Below are 17720 nucleotides of genomic sequence, written 5' to 3' on the forward strand. Positions count from 1 at the left end.
TGATTCGTCTCATCTTTCTAGTTACTTGCTAGTGTGTTTCCCCATAGAACGTCTCAACCACGGGCCAGTAATTTTTTTACCCTTGTTCTGGAAGCCAGAGACCTTCCTTTCTCCTCCACCAGGCTCACCCCAGAGCCGCCATCTATCCAGAAGAGGGGCCTTCTCTGTGTGTGGTTTGTTTTTTTTTTTTTTTTTTTGGTTTTTTTGGTTTTTTTTTTTTTTTTTTTTTTTTTGGTTTTTCGAGACAGGGTTTCTCTGTAGCTTTGGAGCCTGTCCTGGAACTAGCTCTTGTAGACCAGGCTGGTCTCGAACTCACAGAGATCCGCCTGCCTCTGCCTCCCGATTAAAGGATTAAATCCTCTGCTGGGATTAAAGGCGTGCGCCACCACCGCCCGGCCTCTGTGTTTTTAATATCATATTATTTCAGCTAATTCATGTCACATGCTTCTTGTGTCTCTGCCCTGTGCCAGGAACTGACTTCTGTGGGTCCCACCCTCCAGCCGCCTCCAGTGGTGACATCCTGTGCTCGACTGGACTCTCCAGGAGGACAGGGACTTTGTCCAGTCTTCAGAACTGTGCTCCCAGCCGACTATCAGTGTTTAAATGTTTACTTCCTAGAAGACAGGATGGTTCATGTGTCCATCCTTCCCTGGGGTGCTTCCTGGGGGCAGAGGCAGTCTTGATCTTCTAGGCCTGCAGGTGGATGGCAGAGAGTATTCAGAAATCTAAGCCGGTTTGGAGTCAGGAATGTCCGCCTCTTCAGGTAGAAGTGAAGTTTAGAAGTTGACACAGCCCGCGAGGCCGAATCAAGAGGACTTGGTGACTGATTGGCTGGGGAGGGTGAGGCGGGAGGAGGAGTCACGCAGTTGGCTCTGAGGTCTGGAGCTGGGGGACAGCCGGTGCCACCTCTGATAGACTTTGAGAAGTGCTGTCAGCCCCAGGCCGCCCCACCACTGAGGCTCAGGCCTAGGGCTAGGAAGCGGTGTCCTAGGTTGTGCAAACTTCTGCACCACCCACCCCCGGCCCCATGTCCTTGTTCTTCAAAAATAAATAACATTAATCTTAGTCTGGGTTTTGAGCACGGCCGTTTGTCACCAGGTGTGGGGGCCACCCTGGGGGTCCGGAGGGACAGCCCCCCAGCTCCGGGAACAGCCTGGCTCGCCAGTCCCGGGTCCCCAGGCCACCGCCACCCGGGAGCGGAGTCTGGGCGGGACAATGGCCGCGGCCGCCCGGGCCCCGGGAGCCCCCGTGCTGGGGAAGGGGCTGTCCTAGGGCCGGGCGCCGGTGCCCTCCCCGCGCGGCTCGGGCGGGCGGAGGGGGGCGCGGAGTTCCTTTGTGGCTCAGCCTCCGGCGCGGCGCGGCGCGGGCAGGGGGCGCCGCGCAACTTTGCTTGGCGGCGGCGGTGGCGAGAACGAGACGAGGCCCCGGGGCCGAGCGGGGGCCCCCAGCGCGCGGCCCGTCCCCGCCCCGCCGGCCCCCTCCCCTCGCCGTCGCCAGCGCCGGGCGCTGCCCACTCGCCAGAGCCCCGGGGCCGGGCGGGCTGCGCAGCCGAGAGGCGGGGGGCCGGACGCGGCTCGCTCGCGGGGCCCAGCGCACCGGGGCCGCGCGGCTGCACACCCGGCCTCCGCCGCCGCCGCGGCGCCTGCAGAACCCAGAAGTGAACAGCAGGCGACCCGGAAGGTTTGCACGCCGCTCCGCACCGAGCTCTAGCCGCGCGCCGCTGCCGGAGCCGGGAGCCCCCAGCCCGGCCCTACTCGGGCCGCCGGGCTTGGGGCTGCGGCCACATCCCGGAGCTCCGCCAGCACTGCCAGGTCCGTGCGGGCCCGGGGCGCGCGGGGGAGCGGGCCCGCCCGCGGGAAAGTTGCGCCGAGTTGCGGGGCGGGGGCCAGGCCGGTGCGAGCGCTGTCAGCGCGGGGCGACCGCGCTGCGAGGGCCCGGGGGTCGCCGGTGCCTCGGGCCCGGCCCGGGGCGGCCGCGGTGGCGGCAGCGCGCGCGGGGTAGGCAGCGTCTCCCGCGGCGTGTCTGGGGCTAGTCTCCGAGTGTGTGCGTGTGTGTTTTCCTAAGCCGGGCTATTCAAACCTGCTGCAATTCTCCGGTAAACAATGATTCATGGGGCTTAATGCAAATAAACGGATTGCAAACGGCGCGGTTCGCGCACTTTGCAGCCGGCCCAGTGGAGCGGCCAGTGCCGGATTTCTCCGTTTTTTTGCAGATCTGCAGAATATGGCGTCCCTGTCCTGTTTTAAAAATAAGCCAGGCTGCCATTTTTGTTTTTCTTTTGTCTGAAGATTTTAATAAAACTGTCTGAGAATGTGGGAGAGGCGGCTGGAAGCAGAGGGGGCACCCGAAGGGTTGGCTTTTTTCCTTTTCTTTGGAGAGAGCCGGGAGCCTTTCGGGGAGGTGAGACACAATACAATTACACTTTAAAGGGAAAAATAAGGGGGAGAGAAGCTGCCGGGTGATTTTGGGGGAGGGGGCTGGGAATTTAAAGTTAACTCTGAAAGTTTTCTTTTTTTTTTTCTTGCTTTTTTTTTTAAGGTTTTTTTTTTTCTTCCCCCGGGGGGCTGTGAGATGCCACGAAAGACTATGGAGGCCTATTTCTGTTTCTTTCTCCAGCTAGCCGCCTTTGTAGGGTTTTTGGGGAAAGTTAACTGCCGATTTCCCCATAGCTGCGTGGGTGGGGGTGGGGAGTGTGTGTGTGTGTATGTGTGTGTGTGTGTGTGTGTGTGTGTGTGTAGGGCTGAGGTGAGAGTTTTTGGGAGGAGTCATTTGGACTAGGCTCTCTATCAAAGTGGTATTGTAAGGAACTATACTATAACCCTAGATTTGGGGGAGGTGGCTGGCACTAGGGCATAGAGTGGGCCCAGGGTTTGGAGCTAAGATCCTTGTCATGACGACATGACCCTTCTCTCTCAGCACTCTGCCCTCCAGCAGTGTGGATCCTTTAGGAGTTATGTGTGTTGGGGGTGGAGGGAGGCTTGCCCCTTCATGGGTGGCCAGAGCCCCTTGGTGGACAGGAAGTTTTGGTAGCCCCCTCTTGGGGCAAGTCTGGTTGGTTGCAGTTGAAGAACCCTCTCCAGGTATGGGTGGCCTTCTTGGCCTCCATAGATGACTTCTGAGGATGAATGTCCTTGGTGGTGGGTTTGGGGCCAGGTACAGGCCTGCAGCTCCTATGGGTCCCAATACACACAGGAGTAGCTGGTTGCCTGGCCTCTGTAACATGGGCCTGTCCTCTGCTGTGTCCTTAGCCCCCTTCTGTCACCCCGCCTGCCACTTTGAAGTCTGCTGTTTGGACATCAGTTGCGTTTCTGAAGTGTCCGACTGGACAGGTCAGAACCTGCTGGCTCTGCCGTCAGCAGAGTGATCTGGGACCAGGCCTATATAATCTGAGCCGGGTCTTTTCCCCTTTTGGGAGAATCTGTCCTAGGAGGATCCTGTGCTGTGCTCAGAGCCTTTGTGCTTATCTAGCTCCCGCCCCCCATTTCCTGGAGGGAGAACACTCAAGTCTCCTTTAGATCTGTGTCTTGGCTCTACTAGGCTGTGTGAACTCTTTCCCTAAGGACAGAGTCGGGGGTACAAGGTCTGGGAATGTCAGGGCTGCAGAGTGAGGCTTGCCTGGGTCACGGGGTTCTGAACCAACGAGGTTTTAGATGGAGAAACTGAGGCCGAGAGTCACAGTACACTGTGCAGTAAGAAGAGAGCTGCGGCCGGGATCCACTGCTGGGTTCCCGCTACTCTTCTCTGTTTCGGGGCTCTGACACCGGGATGTTTGGTTTCAGGCAGAACTGAGCAGGAATAGGACAGTGTGACCCCCTTCATTTACCCCAGACCCTATCATCATAATCTTTCAGGAAACTGAACTTTACAGTTTGTACGATGTCACATGTGGTTGCTACCGTATCAGGCTCTCCCCAAGCCTGAGTTGAGATCAGATGCTCAGGCTGGGACAGTTGATCCCCATTCTAAAATCTAAGAAACTGAGGCACGGAGAGGCAGGGCAGTGACAGAGGAGGACTTTAACTCAGGCCTGCAGACTCCCTGTGTGGGCCTTTCCGAAGTGGGTGGTGCTGTGGGCAGGACCTTTCCCAGTTTCTAGTTTTTAGTCTGAAATTCTTCTGCTGACCCCAGTGGCTGTGTAAAAATCCAGAGGCTCACCCCCACCCCAAAGAATGTCAGGGATGGAAAGGCCCTTGGAGGTCATCTGGACTCAGAGAGAGGAAGCCACTGACTGAAAGTCTGGCCTCTGCTGGGACTGGAGCCTTGGTCTCCCGTTTCCTTTCTTCTGTGAACTGCTCAGAGGGATGGTGAAACCACTGGGCCCCGTGGAGTGGTGCACGCTGATTCAGGGGCTACAGAATAATGGCCACACTAAATGGAGACATAGGGTTGGTCTCAGGGTTCATCCTGGGGAATGGAGGCCAGCTGGTCGGAGGTGGGAAGCTGGTACGTGAGTGCGCTGCGGCCTGGGTCTGAAGCTAGCAGAGCTCCGACCCGTCCCTGGGCAACATGTCTTTGCATCCCTCTCCAGTTGGTGCTCATTATCCTTTCTGTTCGTGTATTCGTTCATTTGATGTTAGGCCATTCATTTCTCCTTCTGCTGTTCACTCCTTGGCTTATTGGTTAGTCATTCCAGTAGTTTCCCTGTCAGTTTGTCTGTCCATCCATCCATCCATCCATCCATCCATCCACCCATCCTCCTCCCCCAGACCAGGTTGGACAGATAGGAGATTCCCTGTTGTACTCTAAAGCCAGCAAGGGAGAAAAGCCAAGGCTTCAGGTGAGTCCCCAGGGATTATGTCCCCCAAGAATAAGAGTTTCAGCGACCCTTTTCGCAATGGGTCAGGGTGCTAAGAAGTTCCGTTTGGGTCGCAGGGCTCTGAGCATGCTCTTTTTGTCTGTGAGCTTCAGTCTGAGCCCCTATAAACTGGGATGCTCTGCTTGGTCTCGCTGATAGGAGTGGAGATAATAACAGCGTCTTAGAAGTCTCCCGATCCTGGCCTGGCATGTGCTGGGGTCTCTGCATGTGTGCATTGACCCATAAGGGTTGTCACTTAACTTTTCTAGGCCCTGCCTTGACTTGTAAACCATAGTGGGGGTTTTCAGAACACCAAGTGTCCTGGGGCCCCTGACTGGTCGGTCTTTCTGTCTCTTTATTCCCCTGATGGGAGTTATACTGTTTCCTGAACATTTAGAAGAAAAATAAACAAGGAACCAAAACTCCTCTCTGGGCCTACAGGAGCTTTCATGGTCCCAGCTTTGCTCGCTTTTCAACCTCTGCTTCCCCACTCTTGCCCTGTCCTGTCCTGCTCACCCCCTTATCTTAGCACCTCTGGCCATGCCAGCTGCTTCGTGCACCTTCCCTGGCCTGGAATCCTTGCGTGGTGGTGGCACCACTGAACATCACCTCCTCAAGGGGCCTTTACTGCCCGTTTGCTGTGACTAGCTTCCGCCCTGTCACACGAGCCCCTTCTTATTCTCTTTCGTGGCTCCGGGCATCTGAAACCTTCTCATCCACGTGTTTATTTGTATTTCTCGCTGTCTGCCGGGGAATGTGTTTAAGTTCTACGCAGGCTTAAGCTCAACTCAAGAAGCTTCCAGTAAGGTGTGGCTGGGGCCTCAGCCGAGGTGAGGAACAGCTGTGGGGCCAGGTGTGGTGGCAGCCCCCGGTGCCCCAGCAGTGCCTAGGAGATGAAGTTACACTGAGGTCTGTCATCTTCCCCTGGGAGTCTCGGGGGTTGTTGTTAGGAAATAATGAGATGATTTCATTGTGGAATCTCAGAATCTTAGCCTCTCCCAAACCCAGAACTGTAACATCGGAGCAGCTTTCTCATTCAGAACCTTCGATGCTCTGACTGGGACCCCATCTTGGACCACCACTGGACACAGAGTGCTTGCTATGTGTCTGCATGCTCTCCAAGGCTTTGTGCATATGAAAATATACTGTCGTCATTGTTATTATCCTCTTTTGCCGCCTAGGAAGTGTAGGCATGGAGAACTCAGGGAACTTATCCCTGGGGAGGTGGGGGATGGGGTGGAGGTGGGAACACCCCTGGGTCGGGAAATCAGCATGCTGTGTGGCTGTGTGGCTGCTTCTGATCCCACAGCTTTGTGGAGAAGCCCAGCCTTACCAGACTCCTGTCCACACCCTGACTGGAGAGCCTCTGCCCTCCCCTAGAACCCCCCTCCACTGAGCTCTTTCCTCCCCAGGACCCTTGTCACCCATGCTCAGACATCTGTCACTTCTAGGACACTTCCCAAACCTTCCAGTGAATGACCCACGTTAGAGTACCAGCTTCCCGGAGCTTTGACCCTGTGGTTTCATGGGCTTCGGTGGCTTCTTTCTCTCTACTGGGCCAGTCTTGCGGCCTTGGTGCATGGGTTAAACATATGGATGGATGGATGGATGGATGGATGGATGGATGGATGGATGGATGGGTCTACCAAGACTGCTGAAAATTACCAGAGCCCCTCTTGTCTCTGTAGCATCACACTGACACTTGTTTGGGGGTCTCTAAACAGGCTTGATGCCCTCGGGGACAGGGGACCCACTCTCCCCACTCCTGTAGTGGGCATCTGATGAATGTTTTGTAGCCAGACCTCTTCTTACCCACCGGGGAAACTGCAGGGTTGGGGTGAGGAGTAGGCTGTGTCTGAGATGTTTCTCCTGAGGCTTTACCTGGTGGGCTCTCTCTTCATCACGTTTCAATGGGCTGCCAGCTTTTGCCTTGGGGTTTAAGGGAAAGAGGAAGCCCTGGTTGGAGTAGCTGCACCCCGTCCAGTACCATCCTCTCTTCTCCGCCATGGGGCAAAATTCCTGGTACACAGGGCTCTCTGCCTGGCACCGAGGAAGCCAGCTGTTGTGGGAGTTGTGTGGCTGTGGTTGTCAGAGAGCTTTATGGACCCCAAGACTCTGACCTGGTCTGGGAAGGTGACTGAGCAGTGTCATCAGTCAAGCAGGCATGAGGGACAGGCTGAGGGACTTGGCTCTGAGGCCTGAGGAGCCCTCAAACTGTTGGTTCCTGCCTCACCCATATGGCCAACATGGCTGTTCCATTTTGAGCTTTGAGCAAAAGCCTTAGTCTCCTGAGACTGCAGTGGTTCTCAACCTGTGGGTCATGACACCTTTGGGGGGTTGAACAACACTTCCTCAGGAGTTGCATATCAGATAGCCTTCATAGCAGATATTTACATTATGATTCATAACAGTAGCAAAATTTCAGTTATGAAGTAGCAGTGAAAATAACTTTCTAGTTGGGGGTCGCCACAACATGAGGAGCTATATTAAAGGGTCGTGGCATTGGGAAGGTTGAGAACCACTGCTTTAGAGGACAGTCTAGTCAGCCAGGTACTGGGGTTCTGATGACGGACACCTGGTTGCGGTAGGGAGACTCCCCATCACCCTCCAACATACATATTCTTACATAAACATACATATCTGTGCTACCACCATTTCTGAGCCCTCACGTACCCCCTTGCATTCCTGTGGCTAAATGCCCACTCCTTGCCTGGATCTGCTTGAAGAAGTGGAACCACTCATAAACACGAGACGACAGTAGCCCTGAGAACCTGGGGTGGTGGTGGTGAGCAGCCAGATGGGGTTGGGGATAGCGTGGTCCAGTCTGTTGGAAATCTCCCCTGGCCTCTGCCCCACCCACATGGCCACTCAGTCCTTCTGCTTGGGGTCCATACTGTTTGCTGGCCCTGAGCCTTGCCTAACCTGACCACAGAGCCTGCATGGAAGGGGGAAGGAAGTTCTTCACAGAGGAGCTATGATCACACGTTGGGGTTCCCAGTTGGGGACCTGTCTGTCTTGAAAGACGGATGGATCCATGTCTGCAGAGCAGCCCTGGTGTGGGGGAAGTCAGAAGAGCGGCAGGAAGCTCCTGCAGCCAGACACTGGAACACTAGTGTAAGGCTCCGTTGACCTCAGGAGCCACCACAGGCAGGTTAGCATGGGTCGTAACTGCACGTCACAGAGCCCGGCACCATCCTGAAACCTTGAGCGTGTTAACCTGTGCCTTCGTAGCAGCCCTGAGGTAGTACGGTCAGACACCCCACTCTCGCCTGTCAGGTGACAAATGGCAGCTTCATCTCTGGGCTTTGCCACTCTCCCAAGGCCCAAGTCTGGGCTCTCAGGCTGTCAAACCCATCCTTTCCACCCTCGTGAAGACCTAGGCCCACCCCTTCCCAACTGTGATTGGCTGAGCCCCTTCACTTTCTAGTGAAGGACCCAGAAACCCAGAAAGGCCTGCCAGAAGTTTCTGCTCCTCCAGCCCTCACGCATGAGCTTAAGTGGCTTAGTACCTACAGAGTCTCGTTCCTAACTCCAAGTCAGAGAGCACCCCGAGAACCAGGAGGGCATGGTCTGGTTAGGCAGAGTTGCAGTGAAAGGCCAGGGTAAAGACCCCTCTGCTGTCTTGGCAGGATACTCTCTCACACGCTAGCATGCTGCCCAGGTATGTTTCAGGCATCTTTCCGGGAGTGTGCCACATTCCAAAGTGTTCATAGCATCTTTCTTGTGAGGTTAGGAGGAGTTTGAGTGGGAATTGCCCTGGGAAGCATCTAAAGGGACCCAGGTGGAGGAAGTGTGAGCTGCTGGCATCCTCATCCACCTGGCATCCCTGGGGGAGCTGGCAGTAGAGAAAGACCCATGCTCTGTGTCTTTAAGATGGTGTTGTCTCCGCCTGGAGAAGGTTCATGGTCCTGGACATCTCCGGGTGTCTGGAGGTGGCAGTGGAGTTGTTGAAGATAAAGGGATGGAAGATCAGAGAGGGCACTGAGTGCAGACGTCAGCCCCCTTTGCCAGGGTCAGCTCTCTCTGCCATCACAATGGAAACAGCCTTTCCCCGGGCCTGTGGAGCTGCAAAATCCCACCCTAATTGGATCCAGGATCCTCAGCCTTGCTCCTAACTAGAAGTTCACAGAAGCCAGTTTCTGAGGCTGGTCTGGCTGGAGTCTTAGGGGTAGGGTTGGAGCGGCAGCGAGGGCTTTGGGCTTCATGGGGGAATGCGGAGGGCAGAGGGACTGTGGGAGGGACGCATTGAGCATAGGTGGGTGGATGGGTCTCAAAGAGCCAGGTGGAAGATGACCTCAGTTCAGCCTCTGTCTTGCAAAGCCTCTTGCTTGTCCTGGAAGTCGTGCCCTTGATTGCTCAGGGCCCTCTCTCCTTGCATGAACTACTCTGGCCATTAGCCTGTGCCTTCCCTACATCCAACATGGCTGCCATGGGCCCTTCTGCCTTCTGGCCTATGCAGTTTTCTGCTCTTCTGGGGAGCTAGCCGTGTTCCCCTCTGTTCTGGGAATATTCCTGAACCCTGCCCCTGCTCTTCTGGCATGGAGAGACCCCGCCTTATTGAGTCTCTCAGGGCCATATGGAGTACTAATGTGGATTGGGCCCTGCCCAACTCTAATTGGTGGGTTCATGGCTCTGCCATGATCCTAACCTTGAGGGTAACTCTTGGCTGCTGGGGAAGCCAGTGTATTTAGAGGTATTGAGAGAGGACAGGTAGAAGATACAGGGGTCATAGGAGTGTGGAACTGGGTCCTGATTCCTATTAGGTAAGAAAAAGAACAGGAAAAATGGCCTTGAACCTAAGACATGTTAGTTGAGCCATGAGGCCTGACTGGGGGACACAGGGAATGTTAGCATGAACCTTCAAATAAGCTGTCCTTAGTCAGCTCATAGCTTACATGGGCAACTGGATAGACAAATGACCAGACCATCCACCCATGGCAGTGTGACCTGAGCTGAGGTTTGATGCCAGGGTTCTAGTTCCAGATGCCACCTTCAGATGGCACCAGCTGGCACAGAAAGCAGCTTGTTTGGGGCAAGAGCTGCAGGAGCTATAGGGGCAGAGAGATGAGTGCAATGGTTGGGTGATGGGGATGCCTATGGCCAGCGGGGCCTTGCAGAGGCCTTGGCTGACCAACTGTGGGGTAGGACTTCCCCAAGCAATGGGACCTCTAAAGGACTCCCAGTGGGAGAATAAGTGACAGACAGCCTGGAAACCCCGGATGTGATGGGACTTGAGTCCCCTCCTAACTGCCCTTGCACCTAGGGCACGAGGGTGCTGGAGATTGCCGTGGGACCCTTGGCTTCTCTTCTGGCGAAATTTGAGAGTGTGGCTCTTTGAATAGGAGGCAAGGGTGCCTTACTTTGCCAAACAAAGCTTAGAAAAGCTTTACTTTCATTAAAAAAAAAAATATATCCCTCAAGACAGCCACATAGCCATACTGTAGAGAAGTCATAAAAGACAGATAAGAAGGTACATCAACCTGCAGCCCCGTCTCTGCCCTGTTCCAAACCCCAAACATCCCCACTATTAGCATTTGGCTCCTCCTTTCTCCCAGCATCTAGTCTTGGGTCCGAGTCTATCATTCTTTGTCCTCCTGGCTATGTATCATAAATATCTCCTGACTGCCCATGTTTTTTAATGAGTGTGGTAGCCTGGCCTCCAGATCCCTTATAGTCTGGATCAGAACCCCACATTCCCTGCTTGGCTTTGGGCAGCTCCTTTGTCCCTCTGTGCCCCTGGTTCCTCTTAGACCCATGCACATGCTGAACAAGTCACAACAGTGTCACTGTGGACTGTCACTGAGGAGATCATTTCAGAGCTGTCTCCCTGTTGCTTGTTCGAGGCTTTTTATCATAAAAACCCATGGACACAAGCAGTGTTGTGCGTAGATCTTTGGGTTGTTTTCTAGGGATGAATGGCCAAGCCTGGGCACACTAGGCCTGGAGGACTGACGGTTTTTCGAGCTCTTGACACATTATGGTAGATTCTTCTCACAAATGTTCCTGGTGTGTACACCCACTGACCGTGCCAACCTCATCACATCCTCACCCGTATCGGGCGTTAGCTTTTCCATCGTCCTTTTTGCTCCTTTGGCAGGTGAAGCTTGTTGACTTTTCATGGCTGGCGAGGCAGAACCGTTGACTGTGTTCACTAGCTGTTTACATCTTTAGGGTCAGTGCACCTGCAGCCCCTCCTCAATGGCAGTCAGAATGAGATCAGGTAGATGTGGGCCACAGGACCGCGTGTGATACAGGGGCCATTCAGAGGGGAGGACGCTTTCTTCTGTCCAGGTTGTAACTTTTCAGTTCCCTTCACTGGTCATGCATACACACTGTCTGTCCATCCATCCATCCATCCATCTTTTCTTCCTTCCTTTCTTCCTTCCTTCCTTCCTTCCTTCCTTCCTTCCTTCCTTCCTTCCTTCCTTCCTTCTTTCCTTCCTTTCTTCTTTCCTTGCTTTCTTCCTTCGAGCTCCAGATGGCTGCTGGCTTAAAAGGCCTCCAATCCTTTCTCTTGGAGCACCATGTCTACAGATGGCTAAGAAAACACAGGTGTGGGGAAATGCCCTATGATGGACATGCAGGACACACAGGGAACAGAGCCCACGGGGGTAGCAGAGCCCATATGTTTCCAGGAAGACGAGCCTGTGCACCGGGACCCATAGGAAGAGTTGGGATCATTCCTCCCCTTCAAGGATGCCAGGAGTGGCCCTGGCAACCTTGACAGGGAAGAAGCAAGAGGGGAAGTGGACTTGTGGGCCTGTCATTCTGACTGGTCAGTGTACAGTGGGACAGGCAGTAAGGCCAGAGGGTAGTAGGAGCTGGTCCCATATGACCTAAGTCAGTCTCACTGTGTCTGCAGTAAGGAACCATGGAAGTTCCTGGGCAGGGCAGGACGCAGTGACTGCAGTAGAGCTTAGGGTAGGCTGAGGGTGGAGATGGAGGACCTGCTGGAGGTGGGGGTGGGGCTCCTGCAATAGCTGAGGTCAGAGCTGCTGGCCTGGACACAGAGTAGGACCTGTGGAATCTTAATCAGGGTCAAAGTGCAGATTGTGTCGCCTCTTTCCGGAAGCCCTCCTGACATTCCACTGCAGCTGGGTTTAGGATCGCGTGAAAGGCCCCAAGTGTGGTGGCTCTGGCATGCCCCCATCAGCTGAGCTGACTTTCCCATGAGCCTCCTCGCTTTCCCCCCCCCCCTTAGGCTCCCTAGCACTTTCTTTCTTTAAATAATAAATTTATTGTTTTCATTTTAAAAGAAATTGAATGCCATGACTGAGAATTTGGAAATCAGAGAAACAAAGACAAACCCCAAGCAGCGGAGGCTAGCACCTCCCCCTGGGCTCCCGGCCCTTGTGGGCGTGGTTCCCTGAAGCCTCCTTATAACCATAGAGTCTCGGCTGTTAGGGTCCTGCACCTCCCCCTTCCCCATCCCTACCCATCTATCCGCACCCCTGTTTGCTTTGTTGGAAACCTGCTCCCATGTGGCCATGGGGACGGGGCAGATCTCAGATTTAATGTCTGTGGCTTTGGGGGCGGGGCCTAAATTGTTGAACCGACAACACCCACTTCCTTTACCCTGGCAGCAGTGCCCCCCCCCACTCCTTCCCTCTCTCTACAACCCACCTTGGGCTGTGTGTCCTCTGTGTCTCCCGGTCTGAGTCTGTACTGTACCCATGGGGCAGAGCCTGGCACCCCGTGTCCCCTTCCCTCAGTTATCCCTTCCTTCGGGAGTTTGCTAGACTAGCCTCAGAGGCTTTCTGGAAAAAAAGTGACAGAAGGGATCAGCTTTGAGATCTGTACTTGGCTCCATAGCCTCAGCCAGGTTGCTTAGCCTCTCCGGACCTCAGTTTCTTCATCTGTACCATGGGTCTGTTGTTGCAGTAAGTAGTGGCTGTAAATTTGCTCAGTTCCCAGCCAGGTGAGATATATTGGGTAGCATCATCCTGCCTGGGGTCACCCCAGAGTGCATGTGACCCTGTAGGGGGTTGGGCCGGGGCTGGGTGGGCATCCTTCCTCCCTCCCTCACTTGCTGTGTGGCTGGGCAGGTTGACTGACGTCTTTGAGCTGTATTTTCTGGTGCCTGCTCATTTCACAAAGTCGTTGGGAAGACTCAGTACCTCGAATCATCATATGCTCAGCACATTGGTGTTTCAATCAACGGTAGCTGTCATTTTATTATTATTGTTATTGTTATTCCCATAGACAAGGTGCTGTTGGGAACACAGAGGAAGTGACTGACTGGGGTTCAGGGAAAGCTCCGTAGAAGAGGGAGCACTTGAGCTGGGTCTTGAAGGATGAGTAGAAGTTCACCGAGTGGGAAAGGACCCTCTAGGTAAGGAACCTGTGATCCCAGGCTGTGGGTCTGTGAATAAGGGGCTTGTTCTTTGGGGACCAAGACATTGTGTTCATAAACGACCTGCGTGCCCCTCACTGCTGTCCTCTGGGGGTGTTGTGGGGGAGGTATGCTTGCCCTTTTAGTGTTGGTGGCTTTGGCTTCCTGTGTCCATGGATCCATGCTGTGGTCACAAGTCTGTGTCTGTTCCCTGTCTGGGTTTGGTGCTGTCTGCATGTCGTGTTGACCGTGTTTGTCTCTGTTTGTGTCCAGAGATCTGGGCCACATTGTGGGGACAACCTATTTAGGACCCTGACTACCAGCTCCCCCAAGGAGCCAGGCCCCTTTGGTCATCCCCCTCTGGGCCAGGTGCAGCCTTAGCCTCACACCTCTAATTTGGAATTCCCCTGCCACCAACTCCTAGCCTCTCTAGAACCTGCTATATCTGGTAGTCTCTTACAAATTGCCCACTCTACCCCCTCACCTGCTGCTGTTAATGTCCAGACGCTGGGCCTAGGAGCTGAGCAAGGCCCTGGCTGACAGTCCAGGCTCATCTCTGTTTGCCAGTCTTTAGGGGAGGACACACACTCCTCACACCAGGGCACTGCTGCCTACGGGCATTAGCTGACACTGCCACTTCTACCTGAATGTCTGCCCCGTCTGTTGGCTGGCTCCTACTCACTCTAGGAAACTCAAGGCAGGCCTCGTCTTCCCAGTCCTCCTTGGCTCACTCCTGCAGCCTAGGCCAGCCTCTAGGCAGCTTTTCCCTTGCCTAGAAGCCGGGCAAGTGACTTGCCCAAGGTCAACAGGTCCAGTGACGTGGGATAACCAGAGCCTGCTGTCCCCTGGGGGGAGGGAGGTGCTCATAGCCCATGGATTGGAGACTGTCCAGACTGATGACCTCCCATCCCATCTCTGCTGCCGCTGGTCTGAGGCAGGAGGGTCACTGTGTGCCTGTGACCTGCTCAGAGGTGGGTGACTGGAGGAGGGGCTTGCCACTGGAGAAAGTCAAGGCCAGCACTGGCTAACTGATTCAGAGCAGCTTCTGAGAGACAGCCTGAGGGAAGGGCAGGGGCAGCGAGGGGTGGGGGTGGGGAAGCTGGGCCTAAACTCTAGATGAAGGCTCAGGCTTCTCAGTACTTAGAGTTCTCAAGTAGATGGGCTGAGCTGCTAGGGAATAGGGGTCCTGTTCCCCCACTGGGGGAAGGGAGTTGTGAAAGATCAAGAAGGCAAGAAACTCCAGACACACAGGGACCCTCTCGTGGGCCCAGGTGGCTCTGAAGGGAGTGGTCTGGTGATGAGTAGAAGACTCACAGGTGGAGCTCTTACCTGTGAGCCTCCATCCACTGTTTGGGAAGACGTACGTCGGCCTGGCCCTGGGTTCCCCAGTGCTACTCCCTGGTTGGCCCAATGTCTGTGAAGCAGCTCCAGGAGACGTGCCATTTACCCACAGTTAACTTCCTTTACCTTTTAGAACAAGAAAAACAAATGGCAGTTGTGGGTGGATTGCAAGGGCCAGGGTCAAGGTGGGCAGCTCCTGGCTTCCAGTCTAGGCTTTTGCCCAGTGCTGAAGGCCCCAGCTGACTGCCAGTGCCTCTCCTCTGCCCGCCCAGCCCAGAGTGGACATGCAGCCCTGGCAGGCTTGGTCCCTGCCTCTACCCCAGTGTGTTTCCCCTTGGTCACATGGCCCCCTTGGCCCAGCGAGCTCCTTGTCGCCTGCCCACCGCTGGCATCCCATTCCCTATCTCACTTTGGCATTCAAGGCCCAGGAGCTGGTCTGTGTCCCGTACCACTGCAGCACTGGGAAGGTTCATCCTTTTCCACGTTGCTGCACCCCATCCTTCTCCATCTGTTCTGAATGCTTACCTGGTTTTGCTGCTCTCCTTCCTCGGGGCAGGGCTTACCCACAAGCAACGGTGAGAGCTCTGAAGACACTCAGGCCCTGTCCTGCCTCCTGCCTCTGGCATACAGTGGGTGGATACCAGGGCCAGGGTCATTGAGACTCATAGCTGGAGAAGGTAGAGAGGAGAGAGCAAGAGGGCTGTGCGGAGCAGACCTGGTGCCCTGGGCAAAGCTTCCCTTTGATATGCCAGGCTCTGCAGCTAAGGCAAGGGCTATCCCTGGCTACTCAGTGGCTTGATAAACCCAGGAATGGGACCCTGGGCAGGCCTTCAGCTCCCTAACTGGGGTGGGATCTGGGAAGGTTAAACTCGGCCTTGAATCAGAGAGGAGGGAAAGGAGGAGTAGGTGATTGGTTCCTCCAGAACTTTCTGGAAGTAGCCTAGTACAGTGGACAGAGTCCTGGGTCAGGGCAGCCTGTGTTACCCCATCTTACCGAGGAGGAAAACAGCTCATGGGGCTGCATCCAGGCCTGCCCCTACCTGTCCCTGCAGTCTGAACAGGTCTCCCTTCTAATGGCTGATGAGATGGTCCATGGATTGGGGAAAGAAGGTCTTTCCAGCTTGCCCTCCTCCTGGGTTTCTAAAGAGCTCTCCAAGGGGCCACGTTGTAAACCAAGCCGCTAGCAAGCAGGTGAGCTTGCCTTTCAGAGAAATGGGATTCTGTCTCCGTTCATTCCTTCACGCAATTCACGTGTGTACCTGCTCCCAAGCTACCTTTGCTTAGCTCCCCAGTCTCCCCACCTCCCCTCCCTACCTTGTGTCCACTCATGAGGTCACAGTTATGCCACCCTAACGCAGGACACCGCCACAAGCCTACAGCTAGAAGCCTCTCCTCTCCCTGAACAGTTCAGGGGCCAATGCACTGGACTCAGAGTTAGGCTGAGGCTAATGGAGTCTCAGTGGTATGCTCCCTTACTGCGTGATCTTGAGCCAGTCACTCTACCTCTCTTCTAAAAGTAGGCATGGTGAGAGTCCCTGCTCTCAGTGCCAGTGTGCCTGGCACAAGGTGGGCACTAACTGGCAGCCTCCTCTCTGGAGACTTGCTTTGAGGTTTTTCTAGGGGAGTGATCCTAAAGGCGTGGGGGCAGTCAGGGAGCTAGGCAGGCAGAACATAGCTTTTTGTCTATAAGAGGCTGTCATGGAGTTTGATGGGTAGAGGGAAGGGCCTCCTATGCTGTGGGGACCGAAGACTGATGGGATGGGAATTGTCCCAGTTACTGCCAGCCCCCAGTCTCTGCTCCCACCTAGAGGACTGAGACCACACTCTCCCCAGGTAGGGAGTGAGGGGTGAGGCCTTCAGCAGGGCTTGCTTTCTTCCGGAGACTTCTGTTCTACTGAGGACTAGCATTTACAAAGCAAATGGCCAGAGGGGAAGCAGTTTGGATAATCTGACTTCCCAGTTTAACTATCACCCTCGAGGTGCTGGGCAGCCTCCACCTTCTCCCCAGGCCCTGGTTCCTTCACCCATCCCAAGAGCTAAGGCTGCCCTTTGTGCCTGTTTATCAAGTAGAGGTCACAAAGGTGATCTATATAAATGTTCTTTCGGAAAACACTTAGAGTAGACTGTGTGCCTTAGAGGGGGTGGGGTGAGGGGGGCTTTCTCCTCAAACTCTGCCACGATTCTAACAGGGACTCTCAAGTTCATTGGAGGGAGCAGAAGAGGTTTTAGGCATTTCTTTTCGGTCTAAAGCTGCAGTACCAGGTAGGGAAGAGATTTTGGAAGGATCACTCAGTCAACGTGGTGAGAAAGCAATGAGTACCCCGTGCAGCCAGTCCCTGGAAGTCATTTCTTAACTCAGTTTAGAGTCACAGAAAACCCATTCCCCCACACTTCCCACCCCAGAGAGCAGAGCCAGTTAGCCTCAAGGGCCTGGCCTTGGTATTGACCTGCCCTGATTGAAAAGGTTCTCAAGCCCACAGATTGCCATGGAACTTGCCAGTGGTGGAAGCCACCAGTACCCTTGTCACACTGTGTTGACCCCTGGACTCCCCAGCCTCCTCACTCTGTCAGCCCCAACTTCACAGGTCAGACATCCCTGTCCACCTGTCCGTGCCTGGATTTTCCAGGGTATAATCCTTGAGTCAAAGGGAATGCTTATTCTGGTCTGTGTAAATTTTCCTACCACCTGCCCTTCAGAGAGGCTGTATCTTTGCCCCATCTTGTGTATTCTGGTAAGGATGTCTTCCCTCAGGGAGGAGGCAGAAGGGCAAGGATCCCAAATGGGTAGTTGCTTCTGCTTTGCGGCTATTTACAGAGGTGTTCCCAGGGATCTCCAGTTGTCTCTGGATAGGGGAGAGTAGGGTCCATGGGCTTGGCTCTAAAACCTAGGGGATGGAAACTGGCCTGGAAGCATGGGGGCTCGCAGGTACTGGGAGCACTCTGATCTGAATGTGACCTTTGCCCCTTCAGGTTCTCCCAGGGAGACACTGAATTCCTGACTTGTCAACCTGGGGATGTGGGTCTCTGGGTCTGATGGGAGGCCCACTTGACTGAGGAATTTGGGTCTCAAGGAATAAGGAGACTCATAGTTGATAGTGACAGCCGCTCTCTCTTCCTGCAGGATGGCGGAACCTCGATTTAACAACCCCTACTTCTGGCCCCCTCCTCCCACCATGCCCAGCCAGGTAAGACTTCCGCTCCCGCTGCCCTCCGAGGTGGAGCTGCTATGCTTTGCCTGGAGTTTGGACTATA

The 17720-nt window shown here is 54.7% G+C and overlaps 1 protein-coding gene across 3 annotated transcripts in view; it reads left to right on the forward strand.

Annotated features, from left to right (window-relative positions):
* The first annotated feature begins 675 nt into the window (after positions 1-675).
* Znf362 (zinc finger protein 362) overlaps positions 676-17720 on the forward strand; it is a 33169-nt gene continuing 16124 nt past the window's right edge. Inside the window, exons 1-3 of one of the 3 annotated variants that reach the window (XM_038334971.1) lie at positions 676-763; positions 12998-13127; positions 17590-17653. In XM_038334971.1, coding sequence (XP_038190899.1) covers positions 13090-13127; positions 17590-17653 — 102 coding nt within the window. In that variant the 5' untranslated portion in view covers positions 676-763; positions 12998-13089. Of the gene's footprint in view, positions 764-1611; positions 1812-11797; positions 13128-17589; positions 17654-17720 lie in introns of those variants that run through there. The other 2 variants (XM_038334969.1, XM_038334970.1) reach the window with 2 other exon arrangements.

The sequence above is a fragment of the Arvicola amphibius genome, chromosome 6 (genome assembly GCF_903992535.2).
Source record: "Arvicola amphibius chromosome 6, mArvAmp1.2, whole genome shotgun sequence".
Taxonomy (NCBI): Eukaryota; Metazoa; Chordata; class Mammalia; order Rodentia; family Cricetidae; genus Arvicola; species Arvicola amphibius.